We start from the raw sequence: 23,190 nt of genomic DNA, 5'->3' as shown, positions 1-23,190 counted from the left end.
AACACTTTGTGTTTTTTAATATTACGTTTTTGTTTCATAAACAAATGTGCCTGCTTGGATGCCTGTGATTGCCAGAGTACTCACCGGTTTGCACAATCACCTCGGGGTCATCGGGTGCATCCCAGAATACCTCATATCCCTTGAATTTATCGGGAACTTGCAGAGAATACTTGGCACTGTCTACCCTTTCAGCTTTCTCCTTCTTCCGTGGTGGAGGGTCTGGGCTTGTTGTTGAAGGGAATTCGTGGAATTCTCTTTCCTCTTCATGATCATCAACCTGGCAACAAAGACACCATTGTATTTTGTCTTTAATTAATGTTAATCGTAATCAATAATCAATAAAACATTGGCTTTTGAAGGTCATCAGTACTGCCCTGATAAAGTTTTATCATTCTTAAAATAGCTCAAATGTTTTCTTATGACGGTACTTTGCGACCTGTGTTGTAACACTTATAAAAGCCAGTCCTACACAAAGAGGGGGGGGGGGGCCTTCACTAAGACCACGCAGGCAGCAGTAAACTGTGTGACCATTTATGTACCTTTCTAGCTTATTTTGAAGGAGATGCAAGCGGCAGATGGTGAAATAATGAGTTGTGTAAATTGAAAAGCAAGTTACACGGAAGATACAAATGAAATGCTATGAAGGGGCAACATCCACCCCACATATCAGGTTTGGATCCACATCTGAGGGTCACTCTCAATATTGAGAAATGTGATATTTTAGAATTTAAACACCAATCCATTTACAATTCTGGACCATCTTCAATACCATTTATAATTTATCTTTTTTGCATTTTTGTGTCCTTAGAAAGTCAGATAAGATGTGCAACTTAAAGAGGTAGTTCATATATGATGCAGAGCTCTCTAGCTATCAAACACTCTTGAACAGAAACTGTATTTTAAGCTTGCTGCATTTATGTCAGAGCAGATGCTGGCCTATACCCTACCATAATAGCTGACGTACCTAGCCTAACTTGCAAGTAAGATACGGGGATAAAGTTGTCAATAATTATACGGCCTTCAGGTCCAGAAGTCTGTATGCAAATTAGCCTTATCATGGCTACCTCTGCAATGAGGGTGTTGTACCACTAAGCTAAGTACTGACAATGATAATAATCCTCTTGAAATCTTGAGACATTTCTTGAACCATTCATACATACAACTGACAATATATTTTGAAATCACCAGTTTTTTGTACAAGGGAGCAATTTGTTGTAAACACAGTTTTTGTAATGCAATCCTCAGATTTACAGCTAAACTTGATGGCCATGATGATTTGCAAACCAGCTGAATGAGAGAAATCAAAATATTTGAAAGATGTATCAAATATGAAGAGCAGAGGTCTACATCAATTTTACCTGAGTCAAAAACAACGGCTCTTCCACATTATTATTCTCTGCCAGTTCCTCCTTTTCTCTCGCTGTCTCTCCTGGTGCAGGCATCTCTGAGATGAGAAGGTCCTCATCCCCTACGAGTCTTTGACCTGGGTCCGTCTTTGGTCTGATATCTACAGATGGAGATATTGGAGGGAGAGGTTGAGAAGTTGGTCTCATCTGTGGAGATGGTGCTTCATCCTTTGGTGGGAGAACGGCTGGCTTGTGGGGAGATGCTTCAAGCCTCAGCTGGAGAGGAACTTTGGGCAATGGTCTGGCCACTTCTGCCACCTGCAGGATGAGAAGAAGTACATCACCGTTGAACAAATAAAGCAGATTATTCCGTTACAGAACTTCACTTTATAACGTTGTGTAAAATGGAGCAACTTTAATCATGTGGAACAACACATGGTCTTGATATATTTCAAAGCCTTAAATGTTATAGTTAAAGGTCTTGTTGATCTTGAGGGACCTCCACCTTGTCCCAAGAATCAGTGCTCATTACAAAGGTGACATGTTATGCATGACAAATTTCAAAGCTGCCCCTGTTAAGATATCATATTTTTAATGTTTAAACATTTTGACTACAGCTAACCTTCAGTGACAATTCATCTCCCCTTCCCCAATCTAATATCAACAGTAGGTGAGAGATGCCCCTTTTTGTTCCGAAAAAAAGGGAAATTCTTAAGGTATACTTGATTTAAAATTTTCATTTCTACCGTAACCATGACTGACTTTTCACCTTCTCCAAAACAATAACCTTCTCAAACATCAGATTAGGTATATGTCAATATTGCAATGTCATCTTTGCACACTGGGACAGACAAACATCGACATACACAAACATAAATAACCCTTTGGCAAGAGACCTGATAGATATATGGAAAGTAGGCCAAAAAAAAAACAGGCTTCCTGGAAAGGTAGAGAAACCTTTCTGTATAGAGTTCAGAGCTAACTTGTTATGATAATATGACTACCTTTACAATGGAACTAAGCAACAGAGTGTAGCATGATTGTTTCCTGGTTGGTATTTGCGTCATTGAAGTCCAGACACGTCATAGTCATACAGCATGTATGAAGGTAGCAAAATACTTGGCAAAATTTCAACATCACATCAGCTACTGGGAACTGATATCAAAAAGCTTCAACAACAATAGAGGGAAGTTAAACCATTTGAGGTTCTAGTTTCAGAAACTGAATTGGTACAAACGTGAATGGCGACATATGGTGGTGGCCTTAACAAAAGGAAAAGTTTACACCAAAAGGACAAACTTCAGAATCTTCACTTGGAACAAATTAGGTACACAATGATCCACCCAACCCCCCCCCCCTCCCTCCCTCCTCCCCAATTAGCACCTTTTGAACCCTATCGAAACAGTACTGAGAGCCAACAAAACTTGGCATGAAGGAAGTTACTTTGGGAGAGCTGCCAATCCAGTACCGGAGAACAACAAAACAGTGTACCTCAAACAAAGAGAAACAATAGCCAAGAAAAGTTTGTTGCCCCTATAAAAGCTGAAAACAGGTTCAATGTGAGATAGAAGGCCTCAGGAGGTATAAATCATTCAACAACTTAAAGAGGCGATGACTTTGTGTGTTTAAGTTTGCTTTAAACATTGATGTACATTGTTTGTAAAGTAGGTTGGGGCAGAAAGTTGGGAATGGGGGGGGGGAGAGGGGAGGATAAGACAATCTACCTTCACATTCCAAACGACTTTATTTACAGGATTTAGTTTGATCCTGCAGAAGGTATGTTGTTGCTTTGGTTACCTGTAAGTAATATGTATGGAATGTGTCCATCACAGGTGCACAAATATTTCTTCAACATTTTTCTTTCAAGGTCAAGGTATTAGTTGTAAGATGTGATTGTGTTACAGTGATATCTAACTACCCCATCATTGCTGCTACTTCAGAAGCCAGCCACATGCTAGTAGTCATGGGTTTACTATACAGTGGTATCCACAAGACACTTACATGACTAATTTAACTTACTTGAAGACCTACAGATGCAACAAAAATTCCAGCAATTTTGTTAAAGTAATCAACTTTAGCCACTGGAATATCTGTTCATTTCTCCTATTTGTATTAACCACATGCTGCAAACAAATCTAACATTTTAAACACAACTCACATTTTGTTTATTATTTGAAAGAAAGTTCACTGGTTGAGATAATGAACTGCATTTCTATGTGATTTTAGAAACTAAATTGTATCCCAATTTACCCCAAACTCAAATAACGAGCTGCTTAAACCAGCCTTGCCAGCTGATTCATGTTCTTTGAGGTGGGGGGGGGGTGGGGTGGGTATCATGGTAATGGCAGAGAGGTGTGGGAGTATTACCTTTCTGCTCTGGGTCTGAGTAACCTGGATTACTGGCTTGCCAGCTGATTTCTGTTCTTTGAGGTGAGGGGGGGGGGGGGTGGGTGGGTATCATGGTAATGGCAGAGAGGTGTGGGAGTATTACCTTTCTGCTCTGGGTCTGAGTAACCTGGATTACTGGCTTGCCAGCTGATTTCTGTTCTTTGAGGTAGGGGGGGGGGGGGAGGGGTGGGTGGGTATCATGGTAATGGCAGAGAGGTGTGGGAGTATTACCTTTCTGCTCTGGGTCTGAGTAACCTGGATTACTGGCTTGCCAGCACTAATGGGTCTTTGTCTTCTCATCCTGATTCCTAGACGGTCCACCAGGTACTGCTTTAATAGAGGAGGATCTCCTTTATTCTGTATGGTCAGTGGGTTGGCATATATATCAAGTTGGGTCAGCATGGGCCAAGCTGCTACTGCCAAGAGGTTCTCCTCATAGACAATCTATGAAAATGAAATACACAAAGAGATGTTTGAGCAAACGGTCATCATCATATACATTTTTTTTTTACAGTTTTATTTTATGCCCAACTTTATGACGGCTTCAATACTAAATATCCTGTCGAACTAATGATGGTACGACCAAACAGAACAACATGTAGAGGCAATCATGGCATCTTGTTTGGTCTGTTTTCGGACTATCAAGGGACTAGTGAAGATAAAGATTCATTCCTCTTGAAGACACCGACACTGTCCAGTTTAGCTTGGACTATGTCACTATTATTTTGAAAATCTTCTGGTACCAGCAAATGGACAACTTTGAACAACCACCAAAACTGTCAACTGAATTCTTATATTACAATATCCCGACTACCAAACTAAATGGAGCTGCTTGTGTATCATATCTAAATATTACTTAATCAAATGTTCCCTTAATATATACAATTACCCCAACTTGGTTAAAGTTTCTAACATTTTAATAAAATATTTAAAATGTCTATAGTGAACAGATGTCACCCAATATTTCTATTGTTCTGTACACGATGATGAAACCTTGGTAAAAGGGAAAAGTCAATGTTCGAAGGGCAAAGCTTCAAAATACTGTCAATTGAGATCAGTTTCAAAAATGGAATATGACAGGTGAAGTGGCAAATATAGACTTTAGTCCTAATTGATGACATCCAGGTGTAAAATACATTTACAAATGAAAGGAAGGAATGATGTTTCTAAGGAAGCCCTTTGAAAACCAACTGAAATCGAAGGGTTAGAAATCACTGCCCTGGTGAGAGTCAATCTATGTGTCGAAAAGTTCACAAAATGCCAATCTAAGTGTCAAAAATTTCACAAAATGTCAATCTATGTGTCGAAAAGTTCACAAAATGCCAGTATTCTGAAGATTTCATATGTAGTAAAATGATAGCAAAATGGAAATTATTCTCTTGTCATATATACAGCAAATGGCTATTATAGCCAGTAAACAGGGCATCTTTAGAGCCTTAAGAGGCCTGGACATACGTTTAAGAAACAGTGGTGTATATATCTTTCTAAATACCATCTTCATCATTCTGTGAGTGTCTTGGCCTTCCACAGAAACCATCTCTTAAACACCATGGAGAGATATAGCATTGGTAAGCAGATGAGTGTGCATAGGGTAAAGGAATGTGAGTGAGGGGAGGGGGGTGCATATAATTGGCCCTATATCTGCCTCACGCCACCCTAATCTCCTCATTAGCGGTATATTACCTCATTATGTGCTAGGTTTAGATATTCTAGTTCAGGGAATGGTGGGGGCAAACTCTCTTGTCCTTCTCCCTCTAAGCTGTCTGAATCCAAAATGAGATCATTCTTCAAAGATGCCTCTATTTCATCCAGCTGAGTTTGACTATCAGAGGCAAAATCCTTACCTATCAGAAAGAGTGGGAAGATTTGAAAAAAAAAGAAGGAGTTATATATTATGCTGAAAAACACCCTTGTAGTTGAGAAAAATAATTCTGTTTGTCACAACGATAACTCTCTTTGGCTACTAGCATGGTTAAGCAACATATTTAAATGTTTGACGAACAACGGAACAATAGATGAAGAAATGGACAGAGCAAAAGAATGAATGTAGAATTAATATGGATTATATATATATTATATATAACGTATGGAATATAAGCACAGGCTGTATGAACAATGAACACAGATGAGGAATGACCAGAATTCAATCAACTTAGCTAGGGACCATAACCTAAACCCTAATCTAGGAAGTAATGGTTTATCTGTAAATGATATCACATGTAACAACATTGGATCACATTAGTGACACTGTCTCCTTATATGATATCGAAGGAGGAGAACCATCCCTCACTCATGACATTCTGACCAAAGTAACAAATCTTTCTAGACATATTCTGACGACAGCTAAAGAAAACAACTGAGTAAATAGACAAAATGCCACAATATTAAAATAAAGTAGGTGTGATTTGGAGGCAATAATTGCCAGTATATTAAAGTAATCATAATAATATTAATAATAATAATGATAATAATAATAATAATAATAATCAGCAGTTATTTTTACGACACTTATGCGACCACAGGGAGAAACCTGCAAGGGCTTATTGAATACAACTTACAGGTAATGACATTTATTCCTATGGTTCAAACTACTTGGCAACATTTTATGTAGCCATCATCAATTTTATTAAGAGAGATTTCAATCTCCCTGATGCTGCTAAGTTGAGGGGAGATGCATAAGTTTGTTGACATTTGCAATCCCTACAAACCTGTTGCTGGTTCACCTTGCAACTAGCAATAAATCAAAAAGCTAGTGACAAGGGGGGGGGGGGGGGTACGAGTTCTTAACCTTATCAGATTGCAATGGATTCAGAGGCCATGTCACTTTTAAACACATACTTCTGTTTTTCTTCTATCATTTTGAGCGGAAAAAAATTGTAAATATCGCCAATTATGGTCACCTTTCTCTGGTCATTTTTTCTCTGCTAAGGCAGAGGCAAAAATGAAGAAGGGACTACAAAGAAAACGATGATTCCAAGTTAGCATATAGAGTTCACATGTACTAAGCCAAATTAAACACTAAGGGATTCAGGGTCTTGGAGGGCGATGGGGAAGTTTGAGATGTCCTCTTAGTCTTTAAAATCTTACTGACATTACAGAGGCAAATTATGGACAACCTTTCTACTTTTGCACCTTTTATTGCACCTTGATATAACACTGAAAGGATCGTTTTAAGTGATTAACAAAATTGACTATAATCCATTTCTGCCTTTTCCCATCACCCACCTCCTCCACTTTGAACAATGATGTACTCACTATAGCAAGCTGGCTTAGAGCAACTGTAAATTAAGCCAATGGACCACCCCCCCCCCTCCCTCCACTATGAAAGGTACTTTTTTGTTCTTTTTTTCCCCACACTATTACAGGCCTTAAGTAGTTCTGTAGTAAAATTCTGTGCTATGTGTGACAAATTATTTGGTTCCAGAAATTGGGATACAGAAAATTGAAACCAAAGGCTTCTTCAAAAATATATAATCCTTCTTTGGGTTACAAACATGTAATTTGGACCGGGTGGAACCCAACAGGAAAGGATTTGGTGTTCATTTTGGGGGCCACGCAAAGAATCCAATTTAGACTTGCCTACATCTTCTACACATTACATGTGAATAACAGTCTAACGGAAAGGTGGCAATTATTTCTTACTTTTACTAGAGGCACTGTCGGGCGTCTGTGACCTACTTCTCCCTGATTTAGATCGTCGTTTCCGTGGCGTGGAGTTAGCGGAGTTACTCTCACTCTCTATGGCAACATGTCTACCACTGACTGCCTTCAAATGAGGCACAGCTTGGATGAGATTCTTCTCAAGATTCAGGCATTTCAGTCTAACAAGAGAATAGGAGAAAGAGAAGATAATTTTAGGCCCTCTGATGATAGATCTTTCTACCAAACTTTCACAATTAGTCTCAAATCTGATCTAAAACTATGTCAATTCAACAGATGGCTTCAAATTATACGATAAATTTAAATATGAATCCAACGGCTGCTTGATGTACTGTACACCATCTGAACTCTGTTCATTGTAACAGCTGTAGTCTGTACCCCTCCCCCACCCTGAGCAGATGGCAGCTAGGCCCTAAGCCAATTCATGTTTTATATACACCATCCAAATATATCCTTTTGCTACATTTTTTAACTGGAATTACTGATCACTTTAAACTACAAGTAACAAATAACTGAGTACTGACAAAAGCTGCGTTCTGTTCTTCCATCCCACAATTTTTGACAGCCACCTTAAACACGAGAACAAGCACAACATTTCAGCTCAAGCTTCAACATAAAACCAGAGGCAGTTCAATTAAAGTGAAATTTGCTCTGGCTTTGTCACCAATGTTTCGAACGAGCATCATCATCATCATCGCATGCGAAAAAAGCTGTGACTCATAACTGAAACTCCGGCAATGCTTTGCAGCCACAGTACTGAAATACTGAGAATGGAGTCGCAGTATCTAAGGTTGATGCAGGTTTAAAAGTACGCAAGCGTCTGTAACATGATCGTAATGCAGTCTGACAACCACAATATTCTTAGTCAAATTGACCATTAAATTGTAAACCAAATAGCACATGTTTTATCATTTGAAACATTATCCAGTATGATTGTGGAGGAACACAAACTGAAATGCCATGCTCTGGTTTTTGGACAAACATTTAAACAATGTATTATGAGGCAATGGTAGTAATTACCACTACAACAAACCACCCCCCCCCACCCCCCTCTGTTCCCCTTTCCCAAGCGTACTGAAAAATCTACTCACAAGATAATAATTTGTGCATAAAAGTTGGGTAAGGTATAAGGTGGCAAGTTAGTTGAAGGATCCTGGAAGCAAACTTGAAAACATTTGTAGACTAAAGGATTATGTCAGCTATGGTAATCAAACTACTATACTCTGCTTCTCTCCCAACAACCCCTCCCCTCCCCCAACCTTTTTGATAAAACAGCCAGATGTTTGTAACTGTATTTAACCTGGGGCTATCACAGGCAATGATCTAGTTTTCTGTCCAATTATGAGTGCACAACCAACCTTACAATAGAAGAATTAGTCAATTTAGAAATACGAGACGTTCACTTTTACATTGTTCAAAAATTACATCCATGGATCATCACACTTGCAGTGCTCAGTCTGTTTGATACTACGTAGCTCGTGCTCAACACAGTGTCATGTTAGTATAACAAAGTTCATGTTGCCAATGCACTTGTGGGTGGGTGTCCAGGTGCTACCATACAAGGGAAGGAAACACTCAAGGCCCACCGTTAAACTATAAAATAACCTCTCTACAAAATGTGGTTACAACAACCCCCTACTTTTTCTCTAATACATATTTCTCAAGTTAACCTTTGACTTACAAGAACTTATCACAATTAAACATGGAACAGTTAGCCACAGTCTGGTAGAGAAGTGGCCTAAGTTTTAGACTGGACAAAAAAGTTGACTCTGTGAATGAAGTGGTGAACCGACAGAATCGTCAGTACCAGAATCGTGCTTGTTACGATTGTTGCCTTCGATCATGAGGGTTAAATCTACCTGTGCTTTAATAAATAAGTCTTGAAACTGAGATGTAGAGACCAACAATGCAGACATAAATTTGATGGTTGCTGCTGAAAGGAGTTAGAAGTGAAAGGTCAACTTGGGGTTGCTTTAGGGGACATGAATGTTTGGAACTTCTGGGTCATTGGCCTGACCTCCACAACACAGCAGAATGTACAGCAGAAAAATATGGGCATTCAACTGTTTCTTTTTTCACATTGTAAATTACTAAATAGCCCCCCCCCCCCCAACCATCAAATATATGCATGTGATGCCTCATGAGTGCAGCATATACTGTACCTAAAACAGCATGAAGCTACTACAAGAATGGACACCCAGGAACACCAGACAGAAAGTGCTCTTCTCTTCATTTGAAATATTTATTTTCTAAACCAGAGCTATCGCAACCCAAGGAGACTGGAATCCTTTCACTTTCATTTCTAATCCATTGTCTGTGCCTTTAATACAGCAATGACATATTTATCCATCAGAATTGCTCCAGAAACTCTATCAGTTGACTCCAAGCAAAATTTTGCTTTGAGCAAAAACTTCTTACAACAAATGCAGTTAATTAGCTTGCCTACAGCAGCAAGTCAGAGTTCAAGCAGTTAAAAATGGCAAAGGATAGCTGAAACAGCTGCTTTAATATCGTGGCATGCTCTCTGCTGTGACCCAAATGGCTGTCCATGTACTGTAGTCATCCATCTGAGGTGAAAGTATTTTAGCGTATGAGTAATGGTGTACTTATTCACAGAAGGATGTGAAGAATTTATTATGATAATAAATTGTCCATCTTTGCACATGGAACTGGTGTCAGTGTACCTCAGGCCCTATTCTCAGACTCCCAAAGTCCTTTTTCAAAAACACAGCCACTTCTTACAATCCACCTCTACTGAACATCATGCCAACAAGTATGGTGTTGTTGGTGTACATTTAAATCATGTGAAAAAACTATTTAATGTCAAACTTTGATATTTCAGAGTCTAGTGCGGGAGTGTAAACTGCTTATACCAACTTTTGGACAGATTTTTGTAGAATGAGTTTCCCATTGGCTCATTGGCATTACAGGTGCCTTACAGTCTTAAAGGGAAGAGGGCCAATAAGCTTGCTATGAAGTCTTTACAAAACCAGTTTGAATAAAATGAGGGGGGGGGGTGGGTGGGAGGAAGGAGAGAGGGAAAAGAATGGTACAATGTAAAATGCATCAAGTGTCATAATTTATGTATTGTATGCATGTGTGTACTTACATATGTATGTATGTATGTATGTATGTATGTATGTATGTATGTATGTATGTATGTATGTATGTATGTATGTATGTATGTATGTATGTATGTATGTATGTATGTATGTATGTATGTATGTATGTAGGAGAGTTAGCCTATAATGTCCCCCTCAGCATTACACGTTATATCATTGATCCTCCCTCATCAGACAAGCTCAAACTTATGCAGTGTGTACATACTGTATGTGAATGCTACATTATGCTTAGCAGGAGGGCAAGGGAATGAAACCCTTCATTTGTGGTTATCACAACTATCCCTCCCCCCGCCACCCCTTCCCTATTTACATTTCCTTGGATAACACAAACTATGTAAATGTCTACTCCCAGTCTTTGACCACTTTTGTTTTTTTTTGGGGGGGGGGGGGAGAGAAAGAATAAAGGATGAGGGAGGGTATATGGAAGACTATATATACAGAACTACAAAAGCCACAGATATGATTAGGATGAGCTGAATCCAATGAACCTGATAGCTAGACAACCCTTTGAGAATTAAACCCTATACTAGCCAATGACTCCCATATGACCTAATAGGGTCAAAGAGAACCATGTTACCCTTGCTTCATGACATCATTACAACCGACAGATTTGTTCCCCCTCTGAGGCTACTCACAGACTAAACCAGACTCTTGAATCTCCTCACCACAATCAACTCACCCACTCAAACTCTAAACTCATCATCATGAAGTGTTTAGAAAACAGCTTGTTGACTTTAATTTACAATTAACTGTTATTTGGTTTTTATTTTTTCCACATCCTCAAAAGAATGTTTGGGAAGACAGAGTAGTGAGCCAGGTAAAAATGATTCGGTTCTTAAACACCCTGTCAAACAATTCTTGAGAGGTGACATCATTACTAGTCTTGAGGGAGAAAGGCAAATGTTACCCTAGTGGATATTTGACTACTCCACAGATCTACTAAGTTCAGCATAGGTGAGGGGGTGAGTCACAGCAGTGACATGCTTGTGGTTTTTAGGAAGTTTGTTCAAAGGGTGGGTTGTTGCTTCCAGTGATTGAACAACTGGATAATATCTCAACAGCCCTGATGCAATACACTGTCTAGTAGTAAATTATTATTATTATTATTATTTTCACTTGACCAATCTTGAAGACATGCAATCTTCATTTCAGTCATGTCTTTGTTGCCCTAGAATTTGGCGGGAATTTGCTAGGTGTGTTCCTTAGATTTACCAAACAAATACCAGCCATTTGAAAGAAATGAATATTAAAAGCATGTACCACAATTTAGTGTAATAAAGTCTGTTTGTACATACAAACAGACACATGTGTTAAATTTGTATTTATTTTATATACTTTTTGACAGATATAATCATTGTTAAGTTTCTGTGGTTTTAGAGATACACTTTCAAAAATCTGCCTGTCTTTGTTCCTTCAAGCCAAGGTTAGGCAGGTGGTACTCTAGAAACAGGTAACCCAGTATCTGATGTCATCAAACGTCACCATCAGCCATATTTGAAATACCAAAGAATAAAGTAAGAGTTATAATTATTCTCTTTAGGAAAAAAAAGAAAAGAAAAGAAAGGAATTTAAAGAATAGGGTTCAGCAACTTAGGGCAGCAAAAATTTGGAAACTATTGCCCATTGGTAACAAAGAGACATTAGGGAGGTTAACAAAGGAATAGGTGAGGGGTATAAGGGTGGAATGTCGTGGTTTGCATGCCAAAGGTGCCACCTTTAACGATTCATCAATCAATGTGTGTGTCTTCCAACACTTTGTAATAAAGCAAACTTTAAAAGTACAATTACACATGCGACCTAAACCATCATCAAAACCTATCGGACATTTGCCTTACCTACGGACAGAAGTCAACTTTCATTGTACTGCAAACGTCTGAAATGGTTTTATAATTACTACGTATGCAGATATTAACATGCTTTACAAGTACTATGCATATACAGTATGGCATATGGCATATATATATAAACTCAAGATCTTAAAGCTTTGTTTGAGATAAGGTTGTAACTTTATGAATATAATGTAATATTATGACAATGTCTTTTAATAATCACATAAAAATAATTTTTATATGATCCCTCAATAATCTTAAAAGACACATGAATAATTGAATATGGATGTTTTATATATTTCAGTCACTTGCGAACTACATGCAAGCACTTAAGAAGGTCTACTGGCTTAAATCAAGTTCTCAATAGTACTATCTTAAATTACAACAAGCATCAGTTGTAACTTCATATGTACAGTAACAGCATTACGAGAGCAGCTAAATAACATTTTCTTGATAATAAGCAGTAATAATATAGGTCTCATCTTAGCTACAGAAATCATGTTGATTCTTTGTTCTAGGATTGTTGACTGAATACCAGCAATACAGATGAAGCCATTTTGTCTGCACGATCTACTGTCTTTTAACCAGTACTAAAAAAGCCTGTGTGTTTCAAGGCCTAGCAGTGACGATTTATACGCCAAGTTTTGTATGTTTATATGTGTGTATGTATGTATGTATGTTTGTATGTTAGATTCTCCTGCAAGCTTTGTGTTTCATACATATTTGAATACACATCATTTTTTAAGTTTCTAAACTTGATTGCACTTGTAACACAATCTCTGAGATTTTTAGTTTTGTCATCCAAGAAATCGAAGTAGAATCAACAGATGATATTTGGTTAAAATATTTTGTTAACATGGTACACACAAGAGCTTAATTCAAAACGTGAATATTATTAGTTTATTAACTGATTGTGCTTCTATTTTCTAAATTAGTCAAATGCTAGATGTAAAGAAAGGAGACACTACAGTAAGTTCTTGATAAGTCTTCTTGCTTATTACACTTTGCCTAAAAGTTAGGTTGTATTTTGATCACTTTCTAATATATTTAGTTCAATTTATTATATTATTTTTTTTTACAGATGGACAGATACATTTCAACATTACCCTAATGCAAACAATTCTGTTTTTACGTTGTTTAATAACAAAAATTAAAAATTTACATCAAAATTAATTATATATTCCACACATCCTAGAAAGATCAAAATAGCTACCTATAGGCACATTAGTTATTGTTACTGTAATACAACTTGGGATATTTTCTTTCTCTTAAATGAGTAATTAAATTTTAGTCAGATTCTCCAATATCAAGGATAAATAAATATTATGTTCTAAATTACGCTGTTGATAACAGAACGGTCAAACCATGATTATCAACTGTTTTTACCATCCCAAACTGAAAAATCCTAACAAAATTAAATATACATATATCTATGTATGTATGTTTGTATGCGTGCATGTATGTATATGTCTGTCTGTATGTATTTGTGCGTGTTTGTATGTGTGTATGAATGTATGTATGTATGGGTGAAGTATGTATGTATGGGTGAAGTATGTATACATGTATATATTTATAAATTAGAGAACAGTTTGTATTCATGTTCCCTAGTTACTCCATTTTCCTTCCTATGACAATCCAACCAGACTCCTGTCCAACATGCTTGGTAACAGTGAACAGTTGTATTCACTGATACCATTAAACCAATCATGCACTGTACAAAGGGTTTATACTGAGTATAATCCATTTCCAAAACAAACCTACACCTACACCTAATACTTAATCTTATCCAAACTATGACTGACAAAGAAATTCCTTTCCTCTTAACTAAAAGACAATAAAGTACAAAGAGGTGACAGGATGTCTTTGTGGAGACAGAGGTATTCGAAACTGACCACATATGTACATGTTATATTGAATGAGGTAACAAAACCAACAGCTCAATTCTCTTTGTTTGGAGATACAGACGTAGAATTTCCTAGAATTTCACCAGCAGTGGATTTATACAACTTGTATAGCTCATATATCTTACTGAGATAACTTTCATTTTATATACATGTATGAGTATTTGGCGGGCTAGGAATAATATCAAGATTTGAAGAGATATCGACAAAGGGCTTCTTTCAGACCAAACCACAAGGGGTACATATATTTATTCCATCTGGAGAAGACAAAGGTGACTATGTTATACTGGTCACTGAACTCGCAAGGAACATTGTGGTCATTTCCTTGAAAAAAAGAAACTAACCAGAATAAACCGGACAGGAAGATTTACTACTTGAATTTATGAAGGTGGTTTTCAAGTTTGACGCTTCAAGTGATTCAGGAATCTATACAAAATGTATATATACTGTGAATAATCAATGCTTTGATCTTCTCAGAAATAAACTTCAATGGGTCTCCAATAAAGTGAAAATTTTCTTACATTTTTGTCATAAAGTTCTACAAAACCGCTTAAGGAGAACTAGGCTATTAAAAGTGTGAATTGCTATTTGAGTAGATGAACAGTTTGGAAACGGCAAAACGTAACATGTTTATTAATTAACCGGAGCCTCTTAACTTGCTGAAATGATCTTTTCTTCAGCAGAAATATCAAACAGTTGATGGCTTAGTTTAACAATTAAAACCTGGCTGATGAGTTGATTTCCGCAACCTTGACTAGTTTCCAAGACAACTCATAAATTAACAGTGAACAATTTTTCTTTAACTTTCCAATCTGATTGTCTCTGTGCAGTTACGATAGTACCAGCCATTAAATATGGGAGTGTCGAAGCCAATTAGTTTGTTTCTTCAGAATTGAGACTCGTTCTTTTGAGTGCGATTGAATTGTTTGGTTAAAGCACCTGCCTAAGCAGCTAACTTCTTGTTTCTGATTTTTCCCTATACAAATTCACTGTATTATGAGTATTATTATTATTATTATTATAAATTGAGGAAACAAACACTTTTAAGTTTGATCAATTTTAAGTTTTACTTTGAGTAATATTTGAGACATTTGGTAAAAATTACTGCCAAAACAGCTGTTTGCAAAAATATACTATATAAATTACCAAACGGTAATCTATATGGTTTAATATACAGGTAATATTTGCCTAAGTAATACAACATCAACACGGATATCTCTGTGTATGTATCTCACTGCGTATGAACATTTCATATTTAATTTAATTGACCATACATTTTATTTCTTCATTTTTTCTGGATTTATTTTGGTTATATCTCAAAAGCTGTAGAAATATGACACTCACATATGGTCATTTCCCTTAGGTAATTCATTTCAATTTTTTTTTCCCTTCTAAAATTAGTATTTTCCTTTCTAAATTTAGGAGACTTGTTTCCTGTCAACACTGCCAAACCAAACCACAAATTGCAGACTACAATATTTTCAAAAGTATAACAAAAAAATTGACCAGCCAAGAAATACAAGAATTCATCAAATCCAAATTAGTATTAATTTTTTCCACATGTTGGAATGAATTTTAAGTTTTGAGTCGATCAAGTTAAACTATGACTAGCTACATATCTACAGAGTTTTAAAAAAAAAAATCTTAATCAAGGAATGACATCAAAGATTCAATAATGATATAGGAAGTATTCTCTACAAGTTTAGAAAAGACTATATTTTTCTTTATTTAAGATCTGTTCTTAATAGTAATCATTTATTCATTCATTCACTTATTTATTCATGCATTCACTCATTCATTTATTCATTATTTATTCATGTACATATTTATTTATGTGTATTTCTTTGACAAGAGTTTATACTCTTTAAGTCTCTACCTTTTATGTTTGTTTAACCAAACGTTCAGCCGAGTCTACCGATATATTTTCAAAATATAATCAACTAAATTATTTAGTAATTACATTTAACGAAAGTTGACTTGGGTAAACAGTGGTTGAAAAAATAATAATAATAATAAAAATAACTTCTGAATTTTCCATGTTTGGTACTTTATTTCTGTTCTCTGATCACTTTAATTCTACAAGGAAAATCCATAACATTTCAACCTGAAAAAAATCATACATCTGGGTGAACAAGCATTATATGTTTTGTTTTTTGGTCTGAAAAGTATTCAACTTCTGCCTCTGTAAATATTCCTTTAAACTTGATCGTTTCAAGACACTGTGCGGTCACCAAAAGCATTGGAAACAAAAATTTCAATATTGGGCAGAGAACTCTTATAAATGGCAATACAATTGTCAAACCTTTGCAGACTAACAACAGTTTTTCTTGCAATGTTTTATTTATTTTGGCAGAACAATATGAAATGAAAAGAAAATACAGGAAAGAAGCATTCCTGTTAGCTCTATTTGCAGAATGGAATTACAGAGTAGGGAAAATACCAAGCAATTAATTTAGTATTTGAATCTTGCAGGACAGTACTTAGCATGTTTGCACTGTAATAGTGTTGTTTATCATGATATTTTGAAATTAAAGCAGTTCTGTGATAACTGTAAATTTGTGTAAAATATTGACCATTTTGTAAGTTTCATAACGTAGAGGATTTTAATTCAATGATCAAGTCACACTGGGACATAATATCTGAAGCAAACACAGAGAGAGTAATCGACTCAGAGATAAAAATACTTAAGAAGTTGTACTGTTAAGAATTACGTATCAGAACTAGTTCCTTCAATACATTCGGTACAGTAGTGCTTGAAAATGCCATTTTAAAATACACAAAAACCAAGTCAAAGATGTTTGTAAAGTAAACCATCATTGAGCTAAAATTTGTCAATTTTCCACTAAAAACCCAAGAAAACAAATTTTTCAGTTTATACATGTTGGCAGAATAATACTGGTAGAATTTTAATTAATTAATGTTAATTAATTAATGTTAATTTTAATATACATGGATTATGTTCTATAAAAGCTGTGTTGGATCCAAAGAGCTGTTAAAGCTTATAACCTTTGCAAACTAATTTTGCACTTGTGACTACGAGGTAATGTTTTAATAGCGAATGTTTATTTGAAATGTTGGGCATCTTTCCTTCTCACAGGTTTCAACAAAATCTACTGCCAATTTGAAAGGAGGTAACGCAGGGGTTAAATACACCAGATTTTGTTTGGTTGTCTTGTTCAAACATGGACTTCTGGTTTAATATTATCAGAGTAAGCACTTTTAGTCAATATGTTTGAAATATTTCTCACATCATAAAAGTTATAAACCAGGTGTCTATTAGTTTGCAGTGTCCATACTTTGATAATGCAGATAAACAAGTCAACAAGGGGATATAAAACCGCCCATATAAGTTCATTAACATATGTCTGTAAGACATAATGAATAAACCTTATTTATACGCTTGGTAAACAGATTTTCAAGTATATAAGTTAGTATGAACACATGGATGTGGTAACGTTTATTACAATCATTTTGTAAGTTTACTGAACTGGCCCCTTCAGTTTCATTTGGTCAAATGTTGTAAGAAATCACCTGTGAACTTTGATCTATATCTTAAGTAAATTTAATAATGAGTAAACAATATCAACCACATGTTTGTTATTATTATCTTTGGAATTTTAGCAACAGATAACTAAACTTTGCTTTTATAGATTTATAGATCTAAACTGATATCCCTAATAGGACTTCCTCAAGCTACATTTCTCAAGGAAGGAGATATTATAGTAACAAATGTTTCCAAGAAATTCTATGAGTTGTGGAAAAACAATTAGCGGATCAGCTTTGATAAACAACACAGCTAAAGTAAAACTAGCCTTTCATGCATATATTTCACATCCTGCATACACCCACACCTTGCAGTGACATTTTGTGTTAAGTACGGTATGTATGTGAAACTGCATTGCTCGGACAAAGCCCTGCAATATTTTACTACGAACTGACAATCTGGTGGTTAATAAGTTAAAGTAGAATGAACATTGCTCCATTCTAAAAGCTCAGGAGAATTATGCCATTATGAATAAGTAGGCTTAGAATAATCTTTTAAACCGGGCAAAATCCAGCACTCCCAACCATTTCTTTAATATTTTTTAAACAATATATATATATTTATATCTATATATATATATATATATATATATATATATAGCTTTGGTTGTAATTGTTATTGACAGGCATGTCCCTAACACAAGTAGGTTAACAAGAAAGAGTGGGTTTTTCTCTCTTTCTCCAATACTTTAGACCAGCATAATGTGATTATCATAAAGATGTGTTACGGCAAATGACAATGGCATACTTTCCCCTGACTCACACTACTGTACACTCATTTCAATCACTCTTTATTATCATTGCGGATTATTTTAAACTTTTCACCTAAGTTGTATTCTGACTGCTTTTTAAGTGAATTTTAACTGCATTTCTTGTATACTGTACATGCGGTTAATATCACTGCTACCTTTATAGCACAAAGAAACTGGTTGAAAGGGAACATCATACTTGGAAATACCACACCTATTTTCTGATTAATGACACATTATTTGTAGACTAGTAATGAATATGAGAGAGCTGTTGCCAAGGACTGTTTGCCCTTTCTTTGTTTGCTGTTTAAAGCCACAGTGGAAGCTCCTCTTTGTTAGTGGTGGGATTCGTGGAGGTAATGTTACTATCGAAAGGGGAAACTTAATGCTCACTAAGCAATTACTAAAACTGGATGGAAAACCACATCTAGGATACAATCAAACCACAGGTAGTGACATTAATGAGACATCCCTCTTTTGTTTCCAATGATCATTGTAATTAAAGTAAGCGGGGACTTACCTCCTCAACCCAGCTAGGCTGGCAAAAGTTGTGAGATCAGACAGCTGGTTGTCATCCAAAGAAAGTTCCTCTAGGAGAGCAAAACCTGGCATCAATATAGTCTTAGAATCACTGTAAAGGAAGAAAAAAGGAGAAACAAGGTTTAATATAACCCGGCAGAGTGCTAAAACCAAACTTACTGATGCAACCCTACATTTGTGAGGCCCTTCCCGCTGTAACACAGCCACCATTACTTATGTAGAGAGGCCAAATTACAACCCAAACATTGAGAAAGGGGGGGGGGGTTGTCACATTTTACCTTCAAATGTGGAAAAACTATGATGGTTGCTGCATTCAAAGTCATCACTATATTGCTGACCGAAATATGCAAGAAACCAAAGATCCTGGTCAGGACTCACCACTGCTCATATGCATAACGTGGACCTTCTAAATTAAAAGCCACCCAGTGTGCCCTTACCTTCACAAACTCACTTAGCAATCTGATTAGAGCCGCCTTCTGAACAACCTATCAAACATCCAATTTACATGCCCTCTGCTTGGAACAGTTGGAAACTTTGAGGGACTTGTAGCGTGGCTATAACTTGTGGGTTGGATAATACGATTTGACTGTAAAAGCAGTGGTGGTGACCTTTAGCTCATGTAGTGGGTCAGTACTATAATGCTGTTTAGGATTCTAGTATGAATTAATGTAACTTGTCAACACAGCATGTATGTATTGTACTGTGACAATAACAACAATACAATACATACTGACACCCTACTCTGATGCACACAATCACACTGTCTCATGATAAATTAGACAGTAGCACATGGTTTCAATGCAATTTGAAGAGCTTTAACAGAAAGCTACATCTACTGTTAGCCTGAGAAATCATGAATCAATGCTTGGTACGCCCATAATATGCACATTCATGCATATTCTGTAGACCAAAAAGGACAGTCACTTAGATTAGAAAGGGGAAGAAATTCTGAAAGTTAACTAGGAGGAGCCTTTCGTGGCCAGCTAGTACACATAATGGGCTTTCTTCATGTTCTGCAATTTCTTCTTACTTTGTTAAGCATATTAAGGGCAAATTTAGAGAGTTCGCATTTATGTCGGCTGTCTCACTTATGTTTACCATTAAACATAATATTTATATAAAAAGACAGTTCTTCGTTAAGTCAGATCATGTAAATAGAGCAAATATTGTTTTTTAATAACTGTTCCTCCTATACCTCTGGATTCTGCCCCATTTTTCTGCATTGCATACAACTAATTATATGAACTGTAGTACAGAGGAAGGTATATGAGCCTAACAAGTATTAGAGTTTGTGACAGAAATGTCTTCTGTATTTTCATGTATGTCTTATGTCTGACAATGTTACAGAAAATAGGTCACCTCAGCAAAGATGAGGAGTCTATCTTTTGTGGCATGGCGTGCAGTAATTTAAGATGCTGTTTCACTCATGAAAACAGAAAGTAGGGCATTAATTTCTTATTTTTCAAGTGTTTTCTTGGAATCTGTATTGTAAGATGGGTCTGGAAATGTAGGAGAAGATGCAAATATTTTTACTTTTATTAGAAGAATAATCCTGAGGGTTTACAAAAGTTGTTGTTCAAAAAATAATGGAAGAAATGCAACAAATATAGAAAATCTAAAGCACTATAACAAGTTACACAGAGCCATAATTAATTGAGGATTTATAACCACAAGTAGTCTAGTCTTTTTTTTCAGTACACTCTAAGACACACTATAAATGTTGATTAAACTTATTATTCGTATTCACCTCGGCTTATAATTAAGATTTTAATAGATCTAATTTCATAATTGCTGAAAGCTGAAAGATATTTAAAGACTTCTTAAAGACTGACCAAACATACCAACTCATGGGAGCATCTTTATAATCAATTTCACCCATATGATTTCCATACAAAATAATGCCACATCGTTAAAAAAGGTGATAATGCAGCAATTTACTAATATTGCCGTGAAATAATTTAAGATAACAGAATCCAGACAGCAAAGAAAAGCAGTGAAGCTTCTCAGTCTGTTGTTGGTTTGCTATGTAATCAAAAACACAGATTGCTAAAAATTCTTTCTTTCAAGTTAAAGACCAAACCATTTTTGCCAGCCTGAATTCTACTTTGTTTGCCAAAGAATTGTGGTTTTTACCACAGCAACAGGATACTGTTTAATTACCTTTCCCCTATTCAATTTATATTGGATATATAGACTGCCCGACGCCAGAATATCTTCTTCCAAAGTTGCAACTTTTTTGTCCATGTTTCTAGTAACAATGTTCACAACAAATAATGGTATAGTCAGTTGAATAGTTCATACCAGTAAAGCAGGTTTAGTGGGTGGGTCTGTAGTAGGACAGTGCTTACCGATTCAAGATTTTAAACTCAGTCCATAAGGTTTTGTTCAAATATATTTTAAATTTACTGGTCTTTCTGTTTCAAAAAAGAAGAACATTAGTACTAAATCATCCAAAATGGTGACCTTTTAACATCAACTTGAATATATCACACTTGCCATATTCTTCATCATTTTTTCCCTCTTATTTTTTTTTCAGATATCCAAACAAAACATATTTTAAAATTTTCAAAATCTATAGTTCAACCGGGTATAAATGTTCCACATATTTATGGGTAATAATAATAATTACCAGTGGCAATACTAGAATTTTTTTATAATCCAAATGTCAAAGTCGACACATTGCTTTTAAAATCAATTCCGAGCAATACGTTCCATAAATAATAAACTATAATACGCTCAGAAGCGACGGATACTATATGAGATGTATACCTGTATACATTTAAGTACTGTTTTCGAAGAATAGTATGAGTAAACATAACATATATATATGTGTATATATATATATATATGTGTGTATATATATATATATATATGTGTGTATATATATATATATTATATATATATATAATATATATATATATATATATATATATATATATGTATATATATATATTTATGTATATATATATATATATATATCACATTTTTCATAAGACAATGCTATTGTTAACAAACACAACATTCAGTAAATACATCTTTTGCTAACAGTTGGGTTTGTTGAGGGACTTATATAATTCATCACATCTTAGGAATGATTTCTGCATGTGTATATATATATATACACATTGCACGACAGATGTACATCAGTTTGTGTCGAAACTTGTGTGTTGAAGCATGACATACAGATTTCAAGAGGTTGGTTGGAGATTTTTCTGCTTGATGAAGTGTTCAATCGTGAGCCACCTATTTGACTTGATTAAAATTATCTATGAATATTCACGAGCAAACACTATTTAAATCAAGCAGTCTTCTTACTTCAAAGATCCAGTGATCAGAGAATTACAAAGCGGAGACACTATTGCAATATTAACCCCTCGAGTGAATAATTACTCATATCTTCTTGTTTAGACTACATAAAGTTTTATAATATTTGAATCTGGAACTGTTTCTCTTTATAGATATCATATTTTTTTGCAGTCAAACATTATTTTAAACTGGACTTTGAATAAAAGTTCATCAGTCCAGCATGCAGGTGGAAATTAATCAATTCAACTTGGAACAAACTAGAAGACAACTAAGTTATATTCTCAAATTTTTGCTATCGTTTACTGAACGATCTGTTTTTCTGTTTAACAATGATCTTTGTTTATTCCTGGGTCATCCAATTAATATGAAAACTGTATCATAATAATAACTGTACTTCATCTAATCAAGGAATTGATTGTTCCAACTAAAACTTAAATTTCATTCACTTTCAATATGGTATTCTTATTTGCAACTTTTATAGGACCTTGGAGTTGCTGTTTCATAATTGTTTTAATATTTTACGATACTGATGCCTATAACAATGCAGTTGTCTAGCTCAATCAAGTTTCAATTCACATAATAAGGTAAACCATAGAAAGTGACATTACCTTATGCTACCAGTCACATTAAGTATTGTATACAGTAACTAATCAAATTTAACTTGACAACTTTAGTCATTTCTTTTCCCTGAAAATAATCCCTAATAAGTATTTCACTTTATTAAAATGAATTAATCATAAATACTTTTAATAAATTTCAATAAAGTAAAAGAATCCATTCTAAAATTGTATTTCCAAATCTGTTTT

At 35.4% G+C, this 23,190-nt stretch overlaps 1 protein-coding gene across 1 annotated transcript in view; it reads right to left on the bottom strand.

The window, feature by feature from the left end:
• LOC139974823 (X-ray radiation resistance-associated protein 1-like) overlaps positions 1 to 23,190 on the bottom strand; it is a 63,968-nt gene that overhangs the window by 8,875 nt on the left and 31,903 nt on the right. The window contains exons 6-11 of the mRNA XM_071982270.1: positions 19,059 to 19,169; positions 7,377 to 7,555; positions 5,418 to 5,578; positions 3,966 to 4,178; positions 1,359 to 1,664; positions 85 to 277 (exon numbers count right to left, since the gene is read on the bottom strand). Of these exons, the coding sequence (XP_071838371.1) occupies positions 85 to 277; positions 1,359 to 1,664; positions 3,966 to 4,178; positions 5,418 to 5,578; positions 7,377 to 7,555; positions 19,059 to 19,169 (1,163 nt within the window). The remainder of the gene's footprint in view (positions 1 to 84; positions 278 to 1,358; positions 1,665 to 3,965; positions 4,179 to 5,417; positions 5,579 to 7,376; positions 7,556 to 19,058; positions 19,170 to 23,190) is intronic.

The sequence above is a fragment of the Apostichopus japonicus genome, chromosome 10, assembly GCF_037975245.1.
Source record: "Apostichopus japonicus isolate 1M-3 chromosome 10, ASM3797524v1, whole genome shotgun sequence".
NCBI classification, from domain to species: Eukaryota; Metazoa; Echinodermata; class Holothuroidea; order Aspidochirotida; family Stichopodidae; genus Apostichopus; species Apostichopus japonicus.
This window is presented reverse-complemented; position numbering and strand designations above follow the sequence as displayed.